The following is a 23984-nucleotide window of genomic DNA, read 5'->3' as shown; positions in this document are numbered from 1 at the left end:
GTTTATTTGAACTGTGTGCTCACCAGATGTACTCCATCCCCCACATGGTTGCCTTTAGGACATTTATTGCTGAGGAATCCCCTTAGCAGTAGTGTCCATCCCGATGATAATCCTTAGGCTAGGTCCCTTGTGATAGGTGTTTAGGGACGTAAAGTGAGGACAACGGGAATGGGTAATCAGGGTTATTGTTGATTGGTGAACTTAATAAGTATATTATTATTGTGGGTTGAAAACCCCTATATGCTCACCAAGCTCCCAAGCCTGACTCACTCAGTTTTATGATTACAGGTAGTGGACCCCGAGCATAGTCGGAGGATGACGAGAGATTTTTGGATTATAGGCCAGTAGTTGTAAATAACTGTTGAAAGGCTTATAATGTCTTGTTTATGCTTTTGATCTGTATCGGAACATGACATCCCGAGGTTTTGATATATATATATATATATATATATATATATATATATATATATATATATATATATATATATATATGGAAAATATATACCTTCTTAATGAAGGATTTTGATAAACTTTTATCATATATTGTTTGGGGACCAATTCCGCAATATCTTATAAAAAGATTTCTCTGATTTTAGTTTAAAAAGCATAAATTAAATCGGTCTTTTCTGGCCGAGAAATGAGGGGATGTCACATCATTCTATCAGAATGTTTACTGAGTCGTATTCTGTAAGAATGAAAATGAGGGAAAAACGATGTGTAGGAACAAAATTGAATAAGAATTAGTGAGAATGTATGAAAATGACGATATTTGTATAAGATTGAACGTAGTCAAATTACTAAACAACTCATTCTTTTAGTAATTCTCTTAGAATAGCACTGTCGATACGTCTGCACAATAGTTGTCCATCCATATTATAACCTAACCATATATATATATATATATATATATATATATATATATATATATATATATATATATATATATATAAGAATGAAAATATTAGACCGTAAAGATTACGATTTTACATATTTCTTAACAAAAATATGAAAAAAAATCGAGATTTATATATATATATATATAACATGTATCCACGTGTTTTTAGAAAACGGGGGTTATGAGAATTTAGCAATGTTTTAAAAACCGGTTTGAACCGGCCAGTCGAACCGATTGTACCGGGAACCGGAAGAAGAAACAGTTTTGCTATCATCGATTTTACATTGATTTCTAAACCGAATTGAACGAGCCGGTTTTTAAAAAAACCTGGTTGAAACGGTCAAAGTAAACCAGTTAAACTGAATAAAAAAACATAAAAAAAAAAAAAAAAAAAACCATTTACATAATAGACATTCGTGATTTTTTTCATATCTATTTAGTTTTTTCATAATAAAAACATATAGTAAATGTTATAAAGTTTTTTGATGTGTTTTTATTCATCCAAAACCATATTTAGTTTCGGTATTATACTTTATTTTTTTTTATTTTGACGTATATGGATTGATGTAAAATATTAAAACTTATGGTTATGTGTTATTTAAATGTATTTGAATTTATCTACAACTTATTTTTATATGTATTTTTAATGTTTGAACTTGTAAACATCAAATTAATGATTTATATATGTATGTATATGTATAAAAATAGGAAAAAACATGAAAAAATAAAAACTGGTTTACTTGACGGTCGAACCGGTCACCATATCGGTTCAACTAACAAACCGGTTTTTAAAACGAATGCAAACAATTTAATTTTTGACGAGAAGAATGCAAACAGTTTTCAACTACAAGCTGCTTAAGTTTCTTTTATGTCATGATAAATGAAGAGACTATTTATCAAAGTTATTCATAATAATTTTTAATAAAGCTTATACGTGTTAAGCATAGCACTTACCAAGAAAATATCATTACAAATTATGAGCACACAATTAAAATAGGTCATTTTGTTTTTGATTAAATAATCAATGAGACTCCAAACGTCATTTTTATGTCCTTTCTAGCATATTTTAAAATTTCTTTGTTTTTTCTTTTCACGGTAACATGCATGCCTTCACAAAAATAATATAATTAGGGTATGTCCCATCAGAATGGTATTAATCATGATTATATTCTTTTCAGTTCATTGTGAAAGATATATCGGACGCTTACCGGATCAAAATATCATTGAAAAATGTCTAAAAATAATTTTGTCATTGTTGGACCCTGCACTCTCGAATAATTCATCTCAGATCCACAAATCATTAGATGGAACATCTTCAAGTATCAAAGACGGTGCACCTATTTTATCTCGGGTAAATTGACATCGCCACACATTTGAACAGTTCCACTGCAATCTAGGCTACCTATATCATTCTTGGTAGACCATGCTTTGCTTCATGGGTCAAATAAAATTCATCAATATCACATCTCGTAGCTTTATGCAAATATATTTTACCGAAAACCTCAAAAACACATACCCAAAACACAATCAACACACTCCTATGCAGTTCTCGTAGATACTTTCAAATAATCATTTGTTGCGTCAGTGGTGATGTTGTAACGTCCCCAAATTACCAAAGAGATTTTTATTTAAAATAGGTTGACCAATTAAAACTTTTTATTAAAATGGTGATACAACATTCGACTGTTTGAAAACCATAAGATTAACAAAGTTGATTTACAAAACAACGGAAACCAATATCTTCGATGCGAGTCTACAGTACCACCAAGCTCTTCTCATGAACAACTGTAAAAACAATTAATCCACAATTGTTCCGACTGACGGCAGGAACGCCGGATTGTGCGACGTAGGGATATTGGACCACAGTCATTCAACATGCATTGAACAATACAAAACAAGATGTAACATAAATATCATTTTTATTCATAGATAAAACATTACATCGGATTACTAGAATTTCTAAAACAAAGAATGCCTTAACATGTGGGCATAATAATAAACAATAACAGTCTTCTAGTTGCTTCCTCATTCAAATACTGCTTCTGGGAGTGCAAACTTCAGTCTCACGGTTTCCTAGGAATACATGCGGTTTTGAAAACGTCAACGAAATGTGAGTGAGCTCATAGGTTTGAATATTATATCTTTGAAACTACTTTTTATACGTAACTTAATTAAGTTGTTAAAGTATTTTTATTTACTTTATCACGATTTGTTGAGATTTGAGAGACATGGACCACCATGAGTCAAACACTTGACAAGCTTTGGTTGGAGCCACGAATCATGTGCACAACGCACATAAGGTGCACCGCGTGCATACGCCCTATAAATAGAACCTTTCACTTCTCAAAATTCCATATCACAAAGTCCGATCTCTCTCTCTCTCTCTCTCTCTCTATCTATCTATCTATCTATCTATCTATCTATCTGAAGTAAATTTGATATCCTTTTGCTGATCCTGATGGTGCGAAGCATTGGATGCAGTAATGAGAGTATGCATGATCATGCTACTAGGGTGAGTTCACGGCCTCACGTTTATGGTTTTAAAAATATTTTATCACGGGGGGGGGGGGGGGGGGGGGGGGGTTCTTATGAAACTATTTTGTCTTTATAAATATATTAGTATTTTATACATATAACATGAAACGATAGGATACATTGTCGGTAGAAACTTTGTCTAGTTTTAATCAATGATATTATGCCTAATCATTATGCTACCCGATATACTAGGAAATGATTATACCTAGTCATTATGCTAGCCGTTTTTCTAGGATAACATAGTACCTTGAAATAATGTTAGCCAAGTTTTAGGATAGACATTGTACTTAGCTGTTACTTTGCCTTAATATCATGTTATATAATCATAATTTTATACATATATATATATATATATATATATATATATATATATATATATATATATAAGAATAAATATGGAATAATCACTCATTATAATTATCTTTTATATATATATATATATATATATATATATATATATATATATATATATATATATATATATATATATATATATATATATAAAGTGATAATTATGGAAGAAAACATAATGATAGGAAATGTACTTCTCTGTTCGATAACCTATCAAAGAAAATATATAAAAGATAATTATTATATATAGGATTAAGGATATATATGAATAATTATGATATCAAATAAATATTAATTAAAGAAAAGATAAAACAATAATCATACTTAAGATTAGGCAAACACGTGTTAGTGAGCTATTATTATTCATCCTATAGCCTAATAAAATTCGGCCAAACCACAAACCTATAATCGTTAATCTTGTCAGAGTCAGAAATATATGTGTGTGTATATATATATATATATATATATATATATATATATATATATATATATATATATATATATATATATATATAGATCCGGTAAGAAATTTTTTTTGGTAGGAAGGTAACAAGTTTTTTTTTCTACATATTTTTTTGACGAACAAAATAAATGAATCACTAGATGATTCACAAGAAAAAATTCCTAAAAAAAACATCTTTATGAATCATTTTTAAGTAAATTAAGAAAAAATTCACTTTTATGACAATTTTAGTGAATAACAACAAAATCATTGTATAAATGAATCATCGAGATGTTTTTTTGAGAATTTTTTCTTGTGAATCATCTTACAAATGAATCATCTAATGATTCATTTTGTTTGTTCGCGAAAAAAATATGTAGAACAAAATCTTCTTACCTTCCTACCAAAAATTTCCTTCTTATTTGATCTTGACTCTATATATATATATATATATATATATATATATATATATATATATATATATATATATATATATATATATATATATATATAGGGGGTCACACCCCCTTCTGCGATTGTTAGCTACAATCCCGACATGATAGCTTTCTTAATTATAAAAGTAATATTGTTCGACGTCCGATGAAGCATCGTGTTGGGGTTATTTATCGGTCCATAACATCGATTATAGGGGCTCATGGTAATGTTCGAAAAATATTAATTTAAACTGCCTAAGGGATTCCTTCAGTAGTTGTATGATTAGATTAAAAAGATTTGACAAAAATTATAAAAGTTTAGGATATGTATTACATTCTAAAAGAAAGAAAAGATTTTTGAAGAAATAATATTTTATAAGATTAGGTTAGATAGTATGTCCTAAGGATAGGATTTAGCAAACGAAAATAGGATTATTAGTTTTGGAATTCCTAGGAAATAAGGAACTCTTGAAAGATTAACATATTCACAAACAATAAATCCTAAAAGTTTTCAAAGAATTTTTATTGATATTTATAAAACATGTGAACTCACCAACATCAAGTAGACATTTTCAAAAATTGCATGTGTTCCTAGGATGAAAGGAAGCTCAATGCAAGGAAGAGCAAGTTGCACGAAAATAGATAGGTTTTTAGTTTAGTCAATGTAATATATGTTATTAAGAAAACATAAATTTATGTTTTGGGATTGTACTGTAAGAGGTCAACCCTTTGCGCTTCCACCGTCAGTCGGGGGTGTGACAGGTAGGATCTTTTTTTCAGTCGTTTATGAGGATGTTTCTATTAACGATTGAGGTTCATATTTCGTTAGATCTACTGGTACTTCACCCTTTGGGTAAGGTTGTAAGGAAAACGCAATGAAGTAGATCCAGGGTTGGTTATGGGTTCTCTTGAGGGTATGTATTGTTGTAAGTTCATTAAATATTGTCGTGAAGGGTGTATGTGTACTAAACAAGACAGCAAATGAGAACTTGGTTCGAATTATAGGAATGGTTTCTATGTGGGTTATAACCTTTGAATATGAGAAAGAGTACAACTGCCTGTCTCATTCGTTGGTTGTGTGCAACCATGTTTTCGTTTGATTTTGCGTTGGTAGCAGCCTGTACTGTGAAAGGAATTTTTCGTTATAGAAGGGTATGGCTCATGATGTATTTGGTTAGTGATTGAGAGGGATGTTGATTGGGTTCTTGCAAGTTGGTGAGTTGATGGTTGAGTATCTGCATGTAATGTTGGTTGTGAGTCCTCAAGACAGTGATAGAATAACGGTGAGATCGGTGTAGTACCATGAGATTATCGTTCTAGTTGCTAAAGCGTGTCACGATGTATCATGAACCAGTGGTTGTATGATTCCCATGGGTGGGAACCGATAGTCATTTGATTGAGACTCTTAGGTCTCGAATCGTTGGTCTTATTCACATGTTTAGGTGTTAGCGCATTGTTGGGAGTCGGGAGACTCAATGACCAGCCGGTTTGGATCATGTGGATAGTAAAATTTTGTTGGGAGTATTAATTGTGCATCAAAAGTCTCTTACTAAATGCTTTGATTATGAACCTGGTTTGCTTGCAGTCTTTCTATTAGGAGTTTGGTTACCAATTTTAGATATCGGTTCTGAAATCTAAATTCATGAAGATCGTCGTAAATGTATCGATTGTTTTGTCAGGTATATGTACACATTAGCTGATGAAGGGTTTGGATGCAACGTGAGATTATTGGAGTGGCCATCATTATACTCATAGGAGCAACGGGTTGGTGATGAATTTTTAGGAAGTCAAGTGTGTACTTCAAGTTTTTGGGCACAACTTCGGATTTAGGATAAGATGAAATTCACGATCAGGATGTTTTGAGTATTCTTTTTGCATGGTTTGGTGGTGTTCCTAGTCATGGAACTAGGGGTAGGTATGACGATTGTATGATCATCAATCCCAGGGTATGGATGGTGGGTTCCAGGTTTCGGGGAGAATATTTCGGGAGATGGTTAGTGGTTGTAGTTTTGAGAGTTCCCGGTTTGAGTGGCTTTCTCGGGAAGTTGGGACATACAATTAGGGAGAGAAAGATAGTTGTTGTGCTTGAGTATTTTCAAGTTATTGGATTATTTGATGAAAATTGTGGGTTTCTAAGTGGTCTCTCGAGTTTTCTTTATAAGATGCCTTGATTTCGAAATGGTTAGAGGGAGCTTATGGAATATATTGGCATTGTTTCATAAATCCTAACCAAGACGGATTTCGAGGATGAAATCCAGTTTAAGTGGAGGAAATTTATAATATCCTATTTCGAGAAGTTTCTTATTTCAGGATTATGGACAATAAATATATCAAATTAAAGCCTTGGGCTTCAAGGGAATATGGTTTAGACCCTATTGGATGTTGATAATATAGGTTATTTGATCCAAGCCCTTAGTTTGTGTTTTAGAGTCAAAGGGTAAATGGGAAAAGTGATGTTTCAAACTTCTTTCATGAATTAAGGATTTTAGTTCGGTATGTTTTAAGTCAAAATTAATTAGATAGAATTTTGGTGTTATTCAATACCTTTCTGTGCATAAAAAGAACACCGAAACCAAAGATGAAACGAAGAAGTTATGGTTGTTTAAAGTTAAAGTGAAAATTGGGGTTTTTTGTCCTATGCAAGACGTAGGAAAGTTACGTAGGGCATAGCTACTACGCAAGGCATAGGCGAGTTACACAGGGCGTAGCTGGCTAAGTGTGGATCACGTTTCTAATATGCTACACATGTCATAACTTAGGTTACGCAGGGCTTAATCACGACATATGAAAACCCTAATTCTTCGGTTTTGATCCCTATTTAAGGGTTCTAACTTATAGGAAACCTCTCATGACCAACCTCCATCACCAAAGATCATTCCTTGAGAAACCCTAGCCTCCTCTCACCTTTTTGAGCCATTGCACCATTTATGAGCTTATTTCTCCATTAGAAGGTGGAATCTTGAAGAATAAGGTTGTGGAAAGTGTATAGAAGAAGGGTTCAAGTATAGATCCAACAAGGTTACTTCATTCTTGGACCATTGTGACTAAAAAGCTTCAAACTTGCTCATTGGTTTCATAGATCTTGTTAATTGTCATTTTTGTCACTTTTTGGTCCCTTAAGCTTGTGTTTTGGGAGTTGAGGCAACTCCAACACCTTTTGAGCTATATAGAACACTCGTGGGACTTATTGGACTTGGAAAGTTGTGCTTTGGTGCTTGTTCATTAAGCCATGCAAAATTGCAAATTGTTTATCATTTTTGGGTCATTTTAGTGCATACAGTTCAGATCTTGAAAGTTTGTGACCTTGTTATGGATAAAGTTGGAAACTTTATCCATCTAAACATCATATTGATTCAGATCTGAAGGTTGGAGACTTGGACTTAATGAATTAAGTTGAGAAATATGCATTTTTTAGTCCCTTTGAGACATAAATGCTAGATCTTGGTTATTTGGACCATCCTAATGGATAAAGTTGAAAACTTTATCCATTATGAAGCTATTAGGAACCAAATTTGAGCTTTAAGTGAAATGTCTTAATGTATTAAGTGCTTAAAATGAAGTTTGGCAAGGGAAGCCGTATATGAGGCGTAATCTGGGCACGCCCAACGTTGCCTGATTCTTGCACATTTTCTGGATAGAACTCTCCGCCCTGCGTAGAGTAAGACGTACGTCGCGCGTAAGTCAACAAAAGGTTAAATATTGACTTTTTGACCAGTTTGACTTTTGGTCAACTGTGAGGGGTGAGGACCTAAAAGGGCAAAATGGTTTTTTGCCCACATGAGGATTTATCTTGGTATTTGGACTTGCTAAGTTGGAGTATTTATCTTAATTGCTAATTAGGGTTTGGTTTCGGATATGTTTAGTAAAAGAGACTTCAGCACCGACAACTCGTCTGTGAGATCTATTCTTTTACCGATCGAGGTGAGTTTTGTCACTATACTTGCATGTATGGTACTATGTGTATGCATGCTGACCAGTTGGGTCTTACTTGATATTTGTTATTATGTGTTATCCAAAGTTGTTGATAACTCACGGGTGTGCTGTTAGCCCACTGAGATTGTTGATAGTCTTCAGGGTTGCTGATAACCCACCGGACATACTGTTAGCCGATTGGGATTGTTGATAATCCCTAGGGTTGCTGATAACCATAGTTGTTTATTTTATTTTGTGATGTATGTGGTATTTCGGAGAACTCGTTAAGCTTTGTGCTTACGGTTTATCTCAGGTACTTCTAGTTTAAAAAGGAAGAGTTTGGCATGACCGCACGACATCTCCTGGATATCTAGTCTGCACTGAATGCTTCCAAATTACTTTGATGTTTTGAGAATATTTTGACTCTAATCGTCTTTTGGAACAATGAATGAATGGTTTTGACTTATTTAAAATGAAATTTTTTTTCGATATTTTTGGGACGTTACAAAGTTTCCGATCAAAATTCTGTTGTAACTAATTTTGCAGAATAGTTGTGTATAAATGTTTATAAAGGTCAGTTAAAACCAAGGCAGTTGATGAAATATTACTGTAGATATATTGGCAATGAAATGTTTACTAGCTACATTATTTGATGCTAACACTATCTTCTTTCCTCACTAACATCATATGTGGACAACAGTTGGGAACTATCGCTTACGTATGAAGCATCGAAGTTTGATGATATCTCAAGTTTTTTTTGACATAAGCCTTAATTTTCTTCTTAAACCATATCATAAATGAAAATATTGCATTGGCCATAAGCCCATAGTAATTAATTAACCGTTCTTATTATTTAAAAAAAAAGCATATTGAAATCTTGAAATGAAATGTTTCTTTGGTTAAAATACTTCAAGGGGCTATATCTATCGACCATCGGGTTGGGTGTCGTACTGTCTTTCTTTCTAAACTACTGTATCTCTTTGACAAAAAGGCTCCTCTGTATCTATTCTGCGTATTCTATTCTATATAGTCTATACTTTCCATTTTTGTTGTTCAGTCCAGAATTTACCCTTCTTGAAAATGTCAACTCTCCCTCTTCTCTCTCCCGCCAAATTGGCTCCAACGTCTCACAAACCCAGAAATCCTTCTACCAAAAGAACGCAATTGATTCAAACCCTAAAAAACCCCACTTTCGAACCTCTAAAGGACCGACTAATCCGTCTATCCAATGTGGGGCAGATTCAAGAAGCAATTTCAGTCCTTGATGTTATGACCCAACAACACCAGCTCACCCCAGACCTCACTACCTTCTCCGTCCTCCTTAAATCGTGCATCCGAACCCGAAATTTTGAACTTGGCAAGCTTGTTCACTCGAAACTCAACCAATCTGGAATAAAACTGGACGCAATTGTATTGAACTCGCTCATAAGCTTGTATTCCAAATGCGGGGATTGGGTTACTGCTAAAACTATATTTGATTCCATGGGTGATGATCGATTGAGGGATTTGGTTTCTTGGAGTGCCATGATATCTTGTTTCGCGCATAATGGATTCGAATTACAAGCGTTGCTGACTTTTATTGAGATGCTAAGGCACGGCGAAGCCCCAAATCAGTTTTGTTTCTCGGCCGCGATTCAAGCGTGTTGTAATGGAGAAAATGCTTGGATCGGAGAAGTGATTTTCGGGTTTGCTATTAAGACCGGATACTTTGAATCTCATGTTTGTGTTGGATGTGCTTTGCTTGATTTGTTTTCGAAGGGGTTTCACGACTTGGAGTCTGCAAAGAAAGTGTTCGATAAAATGTCTGAGAGAAATTCGGTTACGTGGACTTTATTGATCACTAGATATGCACAAATGGGACATCATGAAGATGCAATTCATTTGTTTTCAAGTATGCTATCATCTGGGTTTATGCCCGATCGGTTTACTTTAAGCAGTGTAGTGTCTGCCTGCGCTGAATTGGGATTCGTTTCCATTGGTCAGCAATTGCATTCGTGGGTGATTAAGTCAGATTTGTGTTCAGATGTCTACATCGGGTGTAGTCTCGTGGACATGTATGCAAAGTGTGCAACCACTGAACCAATGAAGGATGCTACAAAAGTTTTCGAACGAATGCCTAATCATAATGTGATGTCATGGACCGCAATCATTACAGGATATGCACAAAGTGGAGGTCTCGACACAGCCGCCATTCAACTCTACAAAAATATGATCACACAAGGTCATGTCTTCCCAAACCATTTCACCTTCTCCAGCCTTCTAAAAGCAAGCGGAAACCTTTCGAATCTTGAAATCGGTAAACAAATTCACACCCACACAGTGAAATCTGGTCTTGCATCCGTGAACTGTGTTGGGAATTCACTTATCACCATGTATGCTCGATCTGGTATCATGGAAGATGCCCAAAAGGCGTTTGAAGTTGTACTCGAGAAGAATTTGATCTCATACAACGCGATTGTAGATGGGTATGTTAAAAACACGGATTCTCACGAAGCTTTCAAGATGTTTAATCAAATTGAGGAGACAAAAGGTACAGAGGCGGTTGATTCTTTCACATTTGCCAGTCTTTTAAGTGCAGCAGCCAGTCTCGGTGCTCTTGGAAAGGGTGAGGAGATGCATGCACGGTTAATAAAGTCGGGATTTGATTCGAACCAAAGGGTATGTAACGCTTTGATCTCAATGTATTCAAGATGTGGGGACATTGAAGCAGCTTCACGGGTTTTTAGCAAAATGGAAGAACGGAATGTCATATCTTGGACTTCAATTATTACCGGTTTTGCAAAACATGGTTTTGCAAGAAATGCCCTGGAGAAGTTTGATGAAATGGTTAAAGCAGGCGTGAAGCCAAATGAAGTCACTTATGTTTCTGTTTTATCGGCTTGTAGTCATGTAGGAATGGTTGATGAGGGTCTAAAACACTTTGATTCCATGTACCATGAGCACAAGATTAACCCAAAGATGGAACATTATGCGTGTGTGGTTGACTTATTGGGAAGATCCGGTTTTCTTGAAAAAGCTCTCGACTTTATCAAGTCAATGCCTTTCAAGGCTGATGCTCTTGTATGGAGAACATTACTTGCAGCCTGTCAAGTTCATGGTGATGCAAAACTTGGAAAATTAGCTGCAAAAATGATTACAGAGCAGGATCCAGATGACCCATCTGCTTATATCTTGTTGTCTAACTTATATGCTTCAAAGGGTGAATGGGATTCGGTGGTTAAAATCCGGAAAACCATGAAAGAAAGGAACTTGATGAAGGAAGCAGGCTGCAGCTGGATAGAAGCTGAGAATCAATCGCATAAATTCTATGTTGGGGACACGTGTCATCCTCGTGCCCATGAGATATACAAAGAGTTAGATGAATTGGTGATGGAGATAAAGAAACTGGGGTATGTTCCGGATACTGGTTTTGTTCTTCATGAACTGGATGAGAAAGAAAAAGAAGGATATTTGGTTCAGCATAGTGAGAAGATTGCTGTGGCGTTTGGGTTGATAAGTAGTACGTCAAAAACGAAACCGATAAGGGTGTTGAAGAATTTGAGGGTATGTGGAGATTGTCACACTGCAATGAAGTATATATCGGTGGCAAGGGGAAGAGAAATTGTGGTTAGGGATTCGAATAGATTTCATCATTTTAAGAATGGGTCATGTTCTTGCAACGACTATTGGTGATTACGAAATAGAAAAAGTAAATTGAGTGCATGGCGGAGTTTTTGTTGTATGTACATTCTAATTTCTAAGTTCTAACAACTTGATATGAAGGGGTGAACTTTATATGGGGGTTGTTTGTGTTTGTTTCTTATTATTTGATTGTTGTAGTTAAATTAAATCATCTTTTTAGTACAAGGTTGTTAATATCGGAATCTTACCTAAGATCGTTTCACATTTTGCAAGATCGTGTTGTAAGGTCAAATCAGGACCGGAAAAACCTACCAAAATGAACTATTTCTAAATTTGTTTGCTAGGTCACATTGTACGTTTAGTTCCTAAGTCGGGTTATCCATCTGTGGAGTCCTTAAATGTTAAATTTGTTGCACGTTTGGTCCTTGTTATACCTAATAAGACTATATTGACCTTATTTATTTATTGTTTATTATTTATTATTTATTAAATAGATAAAATGTACAACCCCTTAAAGCTATATTACAACCACCAAACGTTACAGGTAAGACATGTGGAAGATATGATGAATAACCTATTGACCCATGTTTAAATCCTGATATTACTCAACCCTAGTGGCCATGGAAGTTCGCCTGCAGTAATTCCAGGGCATGAGGCAAAGCCTTTTGGTTGCAGCGGAGGATTAGTCGGTGCGCGAAAGCGAGCCCAAAAACCCTCATTAGGGACCAAAAACAATCACCAAACCTTATACATTTATTAGATCATAGCATCAGTGAGAGGTTGAGACCATTTCCTCCTTTCCCATGTCGCTTGTCCTCTCCTTCCTCTTTCTGTCACCGATAACCCACGCCACCACTTCACCTTCCGAATGTGCAACCTTCTACGCCACCACTTCACGTCCAGATCTGCAACCCTCTCGTTAGAAAAAGTGCACTGACAAAGGAGATGGTGGTGGTTTTTCGAAGGTGGTTACTGACAAGAAAGAAAACGAGAGTTGACTAGGATTTGGCGGCCAGAGCATTATTGCCATCGAGGTGTTGTATCTAGTTTTTTTTTTGGGAGGAAGTGCATGTCGGAGAAGACAAAGAAGATGGTGGTGGTTTTTCAAAGGTGAAATAGCCACGAAGTGGGTGAGGGTCAAGGGTGAAGGTGAGGGGAATGGGGCATTTGTTCATCTCCATTGTCAGCGGCTCTATTGATGTCTATGTGTTTAATTTCAGGTTTGAATGGATGGAGGGTTTTTTTTAATGGATTGATTCTAGTTTTGCTTTCTGATTTGAATTTGTGGTTATGATTTATTGTTTAGATTCTTAGTTTAAATGAATTGATCAGTTTAACGGTACATTTTTTTTCCGGTAGTAGAGGTTGTGGTGATTTAGTCTGGTGTACACCACACTCCAACATATGCAGGATTATGGTGGCTTGTGAGCTAGTAGTGACAAGATTGTAAATGAGGGAAAGAGGCAGGAATTATGTGGGCTGCAATGGTGTGAGTTACTTGTGTTGGGTGGAATGACTGATGACGATACATGTTATCGGTGATTGGGTGGGATGACTGACGACGATATAGGTTACCGGTGATGCAGGTGTCAGGGATGTTTATAGTGGTTGAGAGAATTACTCTTAACGCTGCTTAGACTTTAGGGAAATTGATTTGCTTAATTTATTAATATATAAATCATAAATTTTATTACAAAGGAATTAATAAGAATATAACTGTCTTTTTAGGTAAAAAAAGAACTAAACGTACAATAAAAACATATAATAAAAACAAAACATGCAGCAAATTTGACATTTAAAACTCAAAAGAAACAAAACTTAGCTTAAAGACTAAACATGTAAGTAGCTCAATGCCACAAAAAAAAAAGAGAAAATGACAAAAATAGTCATTTACATTAATTGCATTACAAAAATAGCAAAAAAAAATCGAAATTACAAAAATAGCCAGCGATTTCACAGATGAGAAGGTCCCATCTGCGAAATGACCTTCTCATCTGCGAAAGTACAAGCACCTAAAGCACAGCTGTGCTTTAGGTGCTTGTACTTTCGCAGGTGGAATTAATTTTTTTTTTTAATATTTTTGCTGTATATATAGGGGTAATTTCGCAGATGGAATAGGTCCATCTGCGAAATACTCTCACTCTATCTGCGAAATCGTGGTATTTTTTGTATTTTTTTTTTTTAAGTTTGACTATGAAATGAATTGGTTTGACTACGAAATCATGTTGCTATATAAAATTTTTTGTAGAAAAAATATTTATTGGGGTCTTTTACAACCTTTTTTTTTTTTTTTTTTAAATAATCTTCAATATAATTTTTTTTAACACGGAATTCACGATAGCTAAACATCTTAACCAATTTTACTAAAACTTATTTGGTTTACCTTTGAAAAAAAAACATTTTTATTAGACGAAAATATTACAAAAACTATGACCGAAAAAAATGCAATTTTCTTTTTTGAAAAAAAAAAACTGCAAAATAATCAAGTCTGCAAATTGGTGGTCATATTGATTTAGGTAACGGATTTTAATAACAACCAAAATGATATTTTTTCTACAAAACTTTTTATATAGCAACATGATTTCGTAGTCAAACCAATTCATTTCATAGTCAAACTTTAAGAAAAAAATACAAAAAATACCACGATTTCGCAGATAGAGTGAGAGTATTTCGCAGATAGACCTATTCCATCTGCGAAATTACCCCTATATATACAGCAAAAATATTTTTAAAAAAAAATTAATTCCACCTACGAAAGTACAAGCACCTAAAGCATAGCTGTGCTTTAGGTGCTTGTACTTTCGCAGATGAGAAGATCATTTCGCAGATGGGACCTTCTCATCTGTGAAATCGTTGGCTATTTTTGTAATTTCGATTTTTTTGGCTATTTTTGTAATGCAATTAGTGTAAATGGCTATTTTTGTCATTTTCTCAAAAAAAAAAAAAACACACACACGTGTAATTTACTTTAATTTTAATTTGTTTTAACCTTAATAATTAATATGTATAAAAGTAAAATGGACCTACCACAACCTACTCTCACCCAAAATATGTTTTATTGTTATTAATTTTATATGTATAAAATTAAAATGAACCTACCACAACCACTCCAAGTCCCGATCAAAATATTTTTAAAGAATGTTTTTTAATTATGGAACAACAAATAATCTATATATTTTTCAAGATTCAACTATTTAAATCGTTTCTTAACCTTGAATTATATAAAGACATTTTATTATTTGTTAAGCTAAATCGACTCTTAATCTTTATTTTCCAAAAATTAAGTTGGTTTAAGATAAAACCTCAAAGGTTGAACCTAGAGAGATGATTATAAGTTTCTTGATACTGTAGATATCATGTTTCCAATCAATTAAAAAATTAACTCAAACAGAGCAAAGGCATCAATGTGTATCCATATTCGGTTTTTTTTTTCCCTCTTGTTCCATATGTGAAAATGATGTTGCACATCAAAAAGACATCAATAGTTTTCGAGTTGCATCCCTTATGATGAATTATAATTTAATTGAAACTTTGATACGTTTTTGGGAAATAAATGGAATATTTATGGTGTTAGTCAAAAGTGATCAAAACTAACCAAAATGTTTTTGCCTAGCGGTAGGGAGTCAATATCAATTGAAAGGTCATGGGTTCAAATCTCACATAAGATATAGATTCTAATTAGCAGTGTTGTAGAAATCGGCCTTGCCGGCCGATTAATCGGGGATTAGTTATTTGGTGGTCTAGAACCGATTACGACTAGAGGTGTTTGCCAGAAATTCGTCAATATCGGTCAAACTCAGTTTTGGTGATCTATGGCGTTCCTTGGCGCTCCTAGGTGGGAAAAACTAAAAACTTCAAATATTTAAATTTTTAAATATAACACCAAAATTTCAAAATTTTATTTTTCAAGTATTTAATTTTTTCAATATTATATAAATATTTCATATTTTCATAATTTGAAACGTTCAAATACTATTTTCTTAGAATATATTATGTTTTTAACGAGTTTTATTAATAACTTTATGTTTTTGATTAATCTCTATTTATTAATAACTTTATGTTTTTGATTAATCTCTAATTAATCTACATCTAGATCGATTAATCATTAACCCTAGTCTTCAGTCAACCGTAGGTCCTGCCAAACATTTTTTACAACATTAATAATTAGTAACTTGATTAGTTTATGTTTCAAAAAAAAATCGAAGTTCAAATTTGCAATATTAAAAAACAAAAAAAAAAAAAAAAAAAGCGAGCTAATAGTAAAAATTAGTGGAAAGCTTATGGGACTTTTGCGAACCATATCCTGTTTTGGCAAGGGCCGAAACCTTTACCAATTCGTCATTTAGCATTAATGTATCTGTGCACCCACCTCACGCCATTTCATCGACTCAAAGCACAATCCCCAAAAGCTGCGACCACATCGAGGGAGAGATTACCACTGTATCTCTGTGTGTGTATGTTTTTTAATCTCTTCTGTGTAACTGTGTTGCCTGAGAGTACGTTTCGGTTGACCACATTTACACAATCAACAAACTACTGACGTTATGTTTCAATTTCCCTGACTTGGACCTTTCATCTCTCATATAATCAATTATTTTTCTTATATTCATGTTTTATATATTGCGGTAGATTAGAAAGTTTCTGGGTTTAAACTTTTTGTGGCTATAATTAGAATTTCTGTAAATCCCCCTCGTGTTGCCGCCCAAAAGTTTTCAATCCCTAGCTTATATATTGTTCCATTCACGTTCTCCAGGCCCTTGTAAGCTTGTTAAGAAATTACTTTTTGAACTTTTTTTTTGATCGAAATTCGAAAATTAGTTGTACTTTGGCAGTTCCAATCAAAAGTTAGTATTTTCACATGTACCTTTTCCTTTTTTTTTTTAATTAATTCTTTTATGTATTTATATTTTTCTTCCTGCTGCCAAGAATCTTGATCTTCAGCTTATATGTTACGCTGTTTTAGGTAAATGTACACGTCTTCGACTTATAGATTGATTTAATCACGTTATGTTGCTTGATCTGTTTACAGGTCTAATTAGAATCCACTTTGTGAAATGTTCTTGGTAAAGTAGATGATTGCTTTTACTTTAGAATGTCACAAAAGGAGGGAAAGGGGAATAGAATTGATGGTTTCTATACTAAAAAATTTTCAATACAGAATATTGTGATTGCTGAATTTGATGTCCATGTGTCTTTGCAAGATTTCCCCCTTTAGTCTAACCTTTTTAGCCTTTGTTGTATTCTATATCTATCCTATTATAAAAGCTGTTGATTTCTATTGTTTCATGTTCATGTTGTCGTACCAGTAGCAACTTAAAGTGTAAGGTCCATATTTTGGTGTTAGAGGCTGAAACTGGAGAAGGAAAAGAGAATCTATGGAGGGAGACGCAGGGAGAGACTTGGAAGTCCAGAGAAGTTTGGATGGGAGGGTGAATGAACCATCTTGTTGCCTGAAAGCAAGAGCTTCCCCTGTTGATTCAGAGCTTGAAGCCAATTGTCATGCAACAGTTGTTTCTGGATGGTTCTCTGGTAATCATTTGAATAAACAGAATCATGAATCATGTGGTTACTGTTTGAGATGATCATCATTATCTTGTTAATTGCTGCAGATAAAGGTGGCAAAAGCATGTACTTTAACAACCCCATGTGGCCAGGTAATTTAAGCTAGGGTTCATATATGTTGAATATGCAACCTGAGTTTCCTTTTGTGTATAATAAATATCAGGAGAAGCGCATTCCTTGGAAGTAGAAAAGATTCTGTTCAAGGAAAAATCAGAGTACCAGGAGGTTGTAGTTTTTGAGGTATCACATGTCAACATGGATCAGCCCTAGACTCTAGTACTAAAACTAGAGAATCACGTGTTCATATATATATATATATATATATATATATATATATATATATATATATATATATATATATATATATATATATATATATATATATATATATGCTGAAGTTGTTAAATTATTGATGTGTACAGTCTGCAACATATGGGAAAGTTCTTGTTCTTGATGGCATTCTTCAGCTGAGTGAGAAAGATGAATGTGCATATCAGGAAATGATTGCTCATCTTCCCCTTTGCTCCATTGAATCGCCAAAAAAGGTAACTTTAGCATCAAGATGAAGTTTGTGATCTCTTTATTTCCATGCTTATTGATATTGGATGGTGTGTTTGTATGCAGGTTCTGGTTGTGGGTGGCGGGGATGGTGGAGTTCTAAGGGAAATTGCTCGCCACAGATCTGTGGATTTAATCGATATATGTGAAATAGATAAGATGGTTATAGATGTGAGTATGTATGTATTTGGTGAAACTAAATCGATAAAATTTATTAACTGTAAGTAATTGATGTTTTGTTACATGCTCATTATATTATATATGTAATTGTAATTTTGTAGGTAAGTAAGAAGTATTTTCCCGAGTTAGCTGTTGGTTTTGAAGATCCTCGTGTTCATCTCCATGTCGCTGATGGTAATGTTTTTATTATTTATTACATTTATGTTTAAGTTTGAGATTTGATATTGTGGAATTTGGACAGCTGTTGAGTTTATCCGAAACACACCTGAAGGAAAGTATGATGCCATTATTGTTGATTCATCTGATCCTGTGGGTATGTTTTTTTTTGTTTTGCTTATGATGAATGAATATTCATACATGTATGGTGTGGAAAGTATGATGATGTAACATAACATAACATAACGTATGTAGGTCCTGCTCAAGAACTAGTGGAAAGGCCTTTTTTTGAGTCGATAGCAAGAGCATTAAGACCTGGAGGGGTACTTTGTAACATGGCAGAGAGTATGTGGCTCCACACTCATCTTATCCAGGACATGGTCACTGCATGTCGCGATATATTCAAGGGTTCTGTTCATTATGCATGGGCAACTGTACCTACATATCCCAGGTGTCTCTCATTATTCATTAAACCCTACTGCTACATTGCTGCTGCTGTTAACAATAATTCTAGAAAGAAAAAAAAAACTGATTGATTGTTGATATTTCAGTGGTGTTATTGGATTCATATTGTGCTCAACGGATGGACCACCTGTAGATTTTAAGATTCCTGTAAACCCCATTGAGAAGGTAGAGGGAGCACTGGAGCACTGGAGAGAACTAAGGTTCTACAACTCTCAGGTTCCTAATTAACCTGCTATTTGCTATACACAGTTTAGTGAGTGTATGATGATATGTTACATGATTCATTTTTCTTTTTCTTTTTTTAATATTAAACAGATGCATCAAGCTGCCTTTGCCTTGCCTTCATTTGTGAAGAGGGAAGTTAGCTGTCTTTGAGGGTTGTTAGTCTTGTGTGGGCTTGAAATTGTGGTGTGGGTGCAAACCAAATTATGAGTATGGTGTAGGTATTTTAGTGGATATATATATATATATATATATATATATATATATATATATATATATATATATATATATATATATATATATATATATATATGCATGATGATATTGGGTGAAAATAATGGTATTCATGGGAGGGTTTGTCATTTGTCCTCTGTACGTGGTCATCAATCTTTGTTTTGTGCTTCCAGATAAATTGTTTGTGCGTGTTTATCTGTCATAAAAGTGAACTCGGATGTTATGTTTCCAAGAAAGTGGGTTTAGATTTGGGTGTTTTATAAAAACAATTTTGATCAGCATTTATCAAATGTTGAACAGAAATATATTATAATTTAGTACGTAAATTAACTACACATTACATCAACTGCATTAACCACCATCTATGCATTAAGATTTCTGGTTAACACACATGATGCTTTGGGGTTAAATGGTGCAAGGAGAACTTGTTACTAGTTATTTGAATTTCTGTAAGAGATCAAAATACAGTCAAATGATTCTTTAACATTTGTGCAACTCCCAACTTTAAACCATTAAACATATATACTTTCAACATCAAGCGAAGCATGAAGTTGCATCAATGGAGTGAATCCAACATAAGCTAATACAACTTTTTTGGCTATCACAATCAAGCAAGCATGCAGATGACAAGACATTTTTCTGAAAAGATACATTTACAATACAAGTAAAGAAGATGAAGATTTAAGAGACGAGGTTGGGTAATACGAGAGGTCTGACATCTGGCTTTACCTTGGCACAACTGCCTTTTAATATGGTATCTAAAGTCGCAATAGCTTCCAGAATATGCTTCCCTTTGTTCAACATTATACAAGTAGCCCTGTATAATAAATGACAACACAACATGGCTGAATACATGAGAAGAAAGAAATAATTGGGGCCTTGAATAAAAATAAATACACAAAACCTAACCTTGCTCCACATGCCACATCAGTTATTTCGGCTCTAGTAGGCACACCGGTTTTTACGAGCGACTCAAGTACCTGTGTTGCCCAAATAACAGGAACATGTGCTGCGCTGCATATCGATAGAATTTCCTCCTGAATATCCCCCATCATCTCCCACCCACACTCAACTGCAAGGTCTCCTCTAGCAATCATAACCCCCAAAGGATTTGATAACTTCATTGCCTCTAAAAGCAAGAGAGGCAAGTTCTTAAGCCCATCTTTCGTTTCAATCTTTAAAACAATTCCCAATCCGTCAAGTTTCCTTTTCTTAACTTCTTTCCCAAGCAGAATAATATCATCAACATCCCGAACAAATGAAACCCCAACAATGTCAGCATGGGCGCCAACAAAGTCAAGATCAACAATATCTTTGCAAGTCAAACCTTCATACTGAATTTTGCTCTCGGGGATGTTGATGGATTTCTCTGGGCCAAGTTTGGTGCCCCGCGGACCAGCACGGGTGATGGAAACAACTATTTCTGAAATACTTGTCCCTTTGATCACTCCCCATATTTTCCCATCATCAAAAGCAATCGGCTCTCCAGGTTTGACCGAGTCAAACAGATACCCAGAGGAACAAGTCACTCTAGGACTCCCACTACCAACCACGGAAGAAGTCAACTGTGGTAGTTGTTCAAAATCATCTCGTGTTATGACCAGCAGGTCTCCGACTCTCAATCTAACAAATGTCTCTGTAGGAGGGACATCCACCACAGATCCAAACAACGACCTTTTCTTGTTCCCTTTTAATTTTATATACAATTTTGTTCCATTCTCGACATACGCGGTGTTTGTACAACCAGCCATGAATCCAACGCCACTAAAAACAGGGAATTTCTTTGAAATCTTGAGTGACCTTTGTTTGCCTCGAGCATCACGGAATCTAAGAGTATCGCCAACTTGTAGCTTTTCAAGAAGCTGCTGTCCGTCCACATACATGACCACATCTGGAGACACATGAGCAGGTGGTGAGCCAGCGCCTTTTTGTGCCACCCAAACCTGAGCAGCATTGATCACATTTCCAGACGCGTTCTTCTTTGGAGATATTTTCATGACACATGGACCGGATTTCATTCTACCTGTTCGCAGCTTTGGTCCAGCCAGATCCATGAGAATCCTACATGGTTTCTCAAGCATCTGAGAGTTTATTTTCACTCTTCTGATTGTCTCGCTCCAGACACTTGGATCACCATGGGCACAGTTGATACGCACGGCCGTGGTCCCTGCCTTAAGAATATCAGTGATAAACGTTTCATTGGTTATGGCTTCTTCACCAAGTGTCACCATGATATGACTTCTTTTGTCTTCAACTGGACCGATAAGAAAATCGCGGTTAGAATTTACCCTTTTTCTCATCATACTTGCTGTCAACTGGTTGTTGAAATTTTCTGAAGATTTGGATTTTAGATTTTCCAACAGCTGGATTCCTGTGGAGAGGCCTGCAATCACATACGGATTGATTGTTTCCAAGTTCAGGAGGCCTACAGAAGAGAGCTCATCTTTTAGTTGGTCGACATCAAGGCTTTTAAGAGCCAAATAATGTATCAGGTTTGCAGCACTAACAGCATGTCGTCTGCAAGGAAAGTGATGTTACTGTTAGTGTTAGTACCCAAAGCACTGATGTTATTGCATCATCAACTTCTAGAAAACTAATGGCTTATAAATCACAATATAAATACCGATACCTATGACATAGTTTTAGCCGGGAAGCATTCCACTGTTCCATTGCTAAAGCATGCATGTGAACAGCTTTTAATTTATCCAGAAGATTTCCCTGATTTCCCAAGATTTGAGCATGCTGCAAGTGATTGTCATCCAAGTATACTGAAGAAGCAATAATTTCCTTCTCTGAATCATTTTCTTCAGTAGACTTCCTACTACTCTCTGAAATGATGAGTGATTGATCATCAGCAGCATAAGCACCCACACTGCTTTCAGGTTCATCATTTCCATTTCTAGTAGCAGAGACGATATAGCTCAAAGGAAGTGCCCGTTTACGTCTCCTTAGAGGCTGAATAAATTTATCCTTAGAAACTAATAGTCCACATGACAAGTGCAGAGGTTTTTCATGTAAGTTTGAGGATGCCAACACCAATGCTTCAGCTGTGTAAGGGCCCTGGAAAAATTGGCCCAATAAAGAAGGCGTGTTAATTGGAGAATTCAAAGATAAAGTTTGAATTAATCATTATGCTTGAGTTGCTACTTACATAATTTGAGGCATGGTTGGTGACCGAGCTAAGTGAAGCCACACCAAACATCATCTATAAGATAATGTTTCAGCAAAAAGATGAGTATCCAAACACTTTTTTAAAAACAACTTACTCACTTTTTCCACCACAAAAGCTAATTCAGACACTTTTTCTAAAAACTCCTTTCCTCACCACCATGAGTCAATAAAGTCATTATGCCTAAAAGTCCTTTTGAAGTTCAAAATAAATCCCAAACACCCTCTGATAACATCACAATGAGAGTAAATGAGGCTATCATTCCAAATTAAAAATGTTGCACACCTCATTCTAAGGTCCTCGTATGATTTATCACTACGCTTATGTTCTCTATTTCAGTCTACATGTAAAACCAATGCAAACTAACATAGATTATCTCTACACATAGACGAGTATTGATTAACAGCTAAAAGTTGTTTTTTTTTTTTTTTCATGATAGTAGAAGTTTCAAGAAAGAAAGGCCGACTTCTCTGGATCTTTGCATACTTAAAATGACCTATAATCGTCAAAAGGATAGCTTCATACAAGCAGGTCACATAATATAAATTTAATCTGTGAAGTTTGGGGGAAAAGATAAACTATAAATGAACACAATCACAAACTAAAAACAAAAGCCAAACTAAAACCAACCCCTGATATCCACAGATGAGAAATAAAACGACCGATTTGACCTAACTAAATTAACCCCATGGTGTCATGAATGTTAAACAACAAACAAGTGCTCATTTTCAAATCAATACATGCCGTGTAACAGGATGATCAAGGCGATAAACATGACGTAGGAAAGAATCGAACAATATATATATTATTTAAAAGTTTTTATTTTTTTTACCTTTTTGAATCTTGGTGACGGGCTGACGGCAAGGAATATTGGTTGTTGGAGATGGAGAATCTGTGGGAGAGAGGAAGCGAGAAGAAAGAAGAGTGTGGCCAACACGAGCTAGATTCAAACAGCTGGACTCTTTATATTTGCCAATCTTTTCATATTATCGACTATCGACCCTAATTTTCTTTTCCTTTTCGTCGTATTATAATTTATTTTTGGGAAAATGTTTGTGTAGCATAACGAACTTAGGTTATTAGTTGAATTTGATCATTTATGTTGTTCTGTGACGTAGGTCTTCTAAGTTTTACAGTATACTTAAATAAGTAATTATCGTTAGTTTTTTTTATTATTTTTTTCGTTAACAGTTATTCTAAATTATCCCTATGGTTTACCAGCATGGTGATCCGACACCACCCCGTTCA

The 23984-nt window shown here is 34.9% G+C and overlaps 3 protein-coding genes across 3 annotated transcripts; 2 read left to right on the top strand and 1 right to left on the bottom strand.

The window, feature by feature from the left end:
- The first annotated feature begins 9497 nt into the window (after positions 1-9497).
- On the top strand, positions 9498-12350 carry LOC111888864 (pentatricopeptide repeat-containing protein At3g49170, chloroplastic). Its single transcript, XM_023884989.3, has one exon. It carries the CDS (start codon positions 9650-9652, stop codon positions 12239-12241), a length of 2592 nt encoding a protein of 863 aa, XP_023740757.1. The 5' UTR covers positions 9498-9649; the 3' UTR covers positions 12242-12350.
- A 4135-nt stretch (positions 12351-16485) lies between these two features.
- On the top strand, positions 16486-19913 carry LOC111888877 (spermine synthase). The gene is made up of 11 exons (XM_023885009.3): positions 16486-16644; positions 17497-17719; positions 17800-17844; positions 17916-17992; positions 18175-18297; positions 18377-18481; positions 18592-18664; positions 18732-18803; positions 18902-19097; positions 19198-19327; positions 19427-19913. Exons 2-11 carry the CDS (start codon positions 17566-17568, stop codon positions 19484-19486), a joined length of 1035 nt encoding a protein of 344 aa, XP_023740777.1. The 5' UTR covers positions 16486-16644; positions 17497-17565; the 3' UTR covers positions 19487-19913.
- Positions 19914-20070: 157 nt separating this feature from the next.
- LOC111888822 (plastidial pyruvate kinase 4, chloroplastic) lies at positions 20071-23772 on the bottom strand. Its single transcript, XM_023884938.3, has 6 exons — positions 23569-23772; positions 22719-22772; positions 22197-22627; positions 20477-22084; positions 20297-20384; positions 20071-20206 (listed from the first exon to the last, which is right to left on the bottom strand). Exons 2-6 carry the CDS (start codon positions 22770-22772, stop codon positions 20102-20104), a joined length of 2286 nt encoding a protein of 761 aa, XP_023740706.1. The 5' UTR covers positions 23569-23772; the 3' UTR covers positions 20071-20101.
- Between the last annotated feature and the right edge of the window lie 212 nt (positions 23773-23984).

The sequence above is a fragment of the Lactuca sativa genome, chromosome 2 (genome assembly GCF_002870075.4).
Source record: "Lactuca sativa cultivar Salinas chromosome 2, Lsat_Salinas_v11, whole genome shotgun sequence".
In the NCBI taxonomy this organism is placed as follows: Eukaryota; Viridiplantae; Streptophyta; class Magnoliopsida; order Asterales; family Asteraceae; genus Lactuca; species Lactuca sativa.
This window is presented reverse-complemented; position numbering and strand designations above follow the sequence as displayed.

Excerpts from the sequence above, each read along its gene's own strand:
- LOC111888864 (XM_023884989.3), top strand. The coding sequence starts at position 9,650 with ATGTCAACTCTCCCTCTTCTCTCTCCCGCCAAATTGGCTCCAACGTCT.
- LOC111888877 (XM_023885009.3), top strand. The coding sequence starts at position 17,566 with ATGGAGGGAGACGCAGGGAGAGACTTGGAAGTCCAGAGAAGTTTGGAT. Across the intron at positions 18,482-18,591 it reads TAGATAAGATGGTTATAGAT|GTAAGTAAGAAGTATTTTCC; the intron begins GTGAGTATGTAT and ends GTAATTTTGTAG. Across the intron at positions 19,328-19,426 it reads TAAGGTTCTACAACTCTCAG|ATGCATCAAGCTGCCTTTGC; the intron begins GTTCCTAATTAA and ends AATATTAAACAG.
- LOC111888822 (XM_023884938.3), bottom strand. The coding sequence starts at position 22,772 with ATGATGTTTGGTGTGGCTTCACTTAGCTCGGTCACCAACCATGCCTCA. Across the intron at positions 22,628-22,718 it reads CCAACCATGCCTCAAATTAT|GGCCCTTACACAGCTGAAGC; the intron begins GTAAGTAGCAAC and ends CAATTTTTCCAG. Across the intron at positions 20,385-20,476 it reads GATGTGGCATGTGGAGCAAG|GGCTACTTGTATAATGTTGA; the intron begins GTTAGGTTTTGT and ends TTTATTATACAG.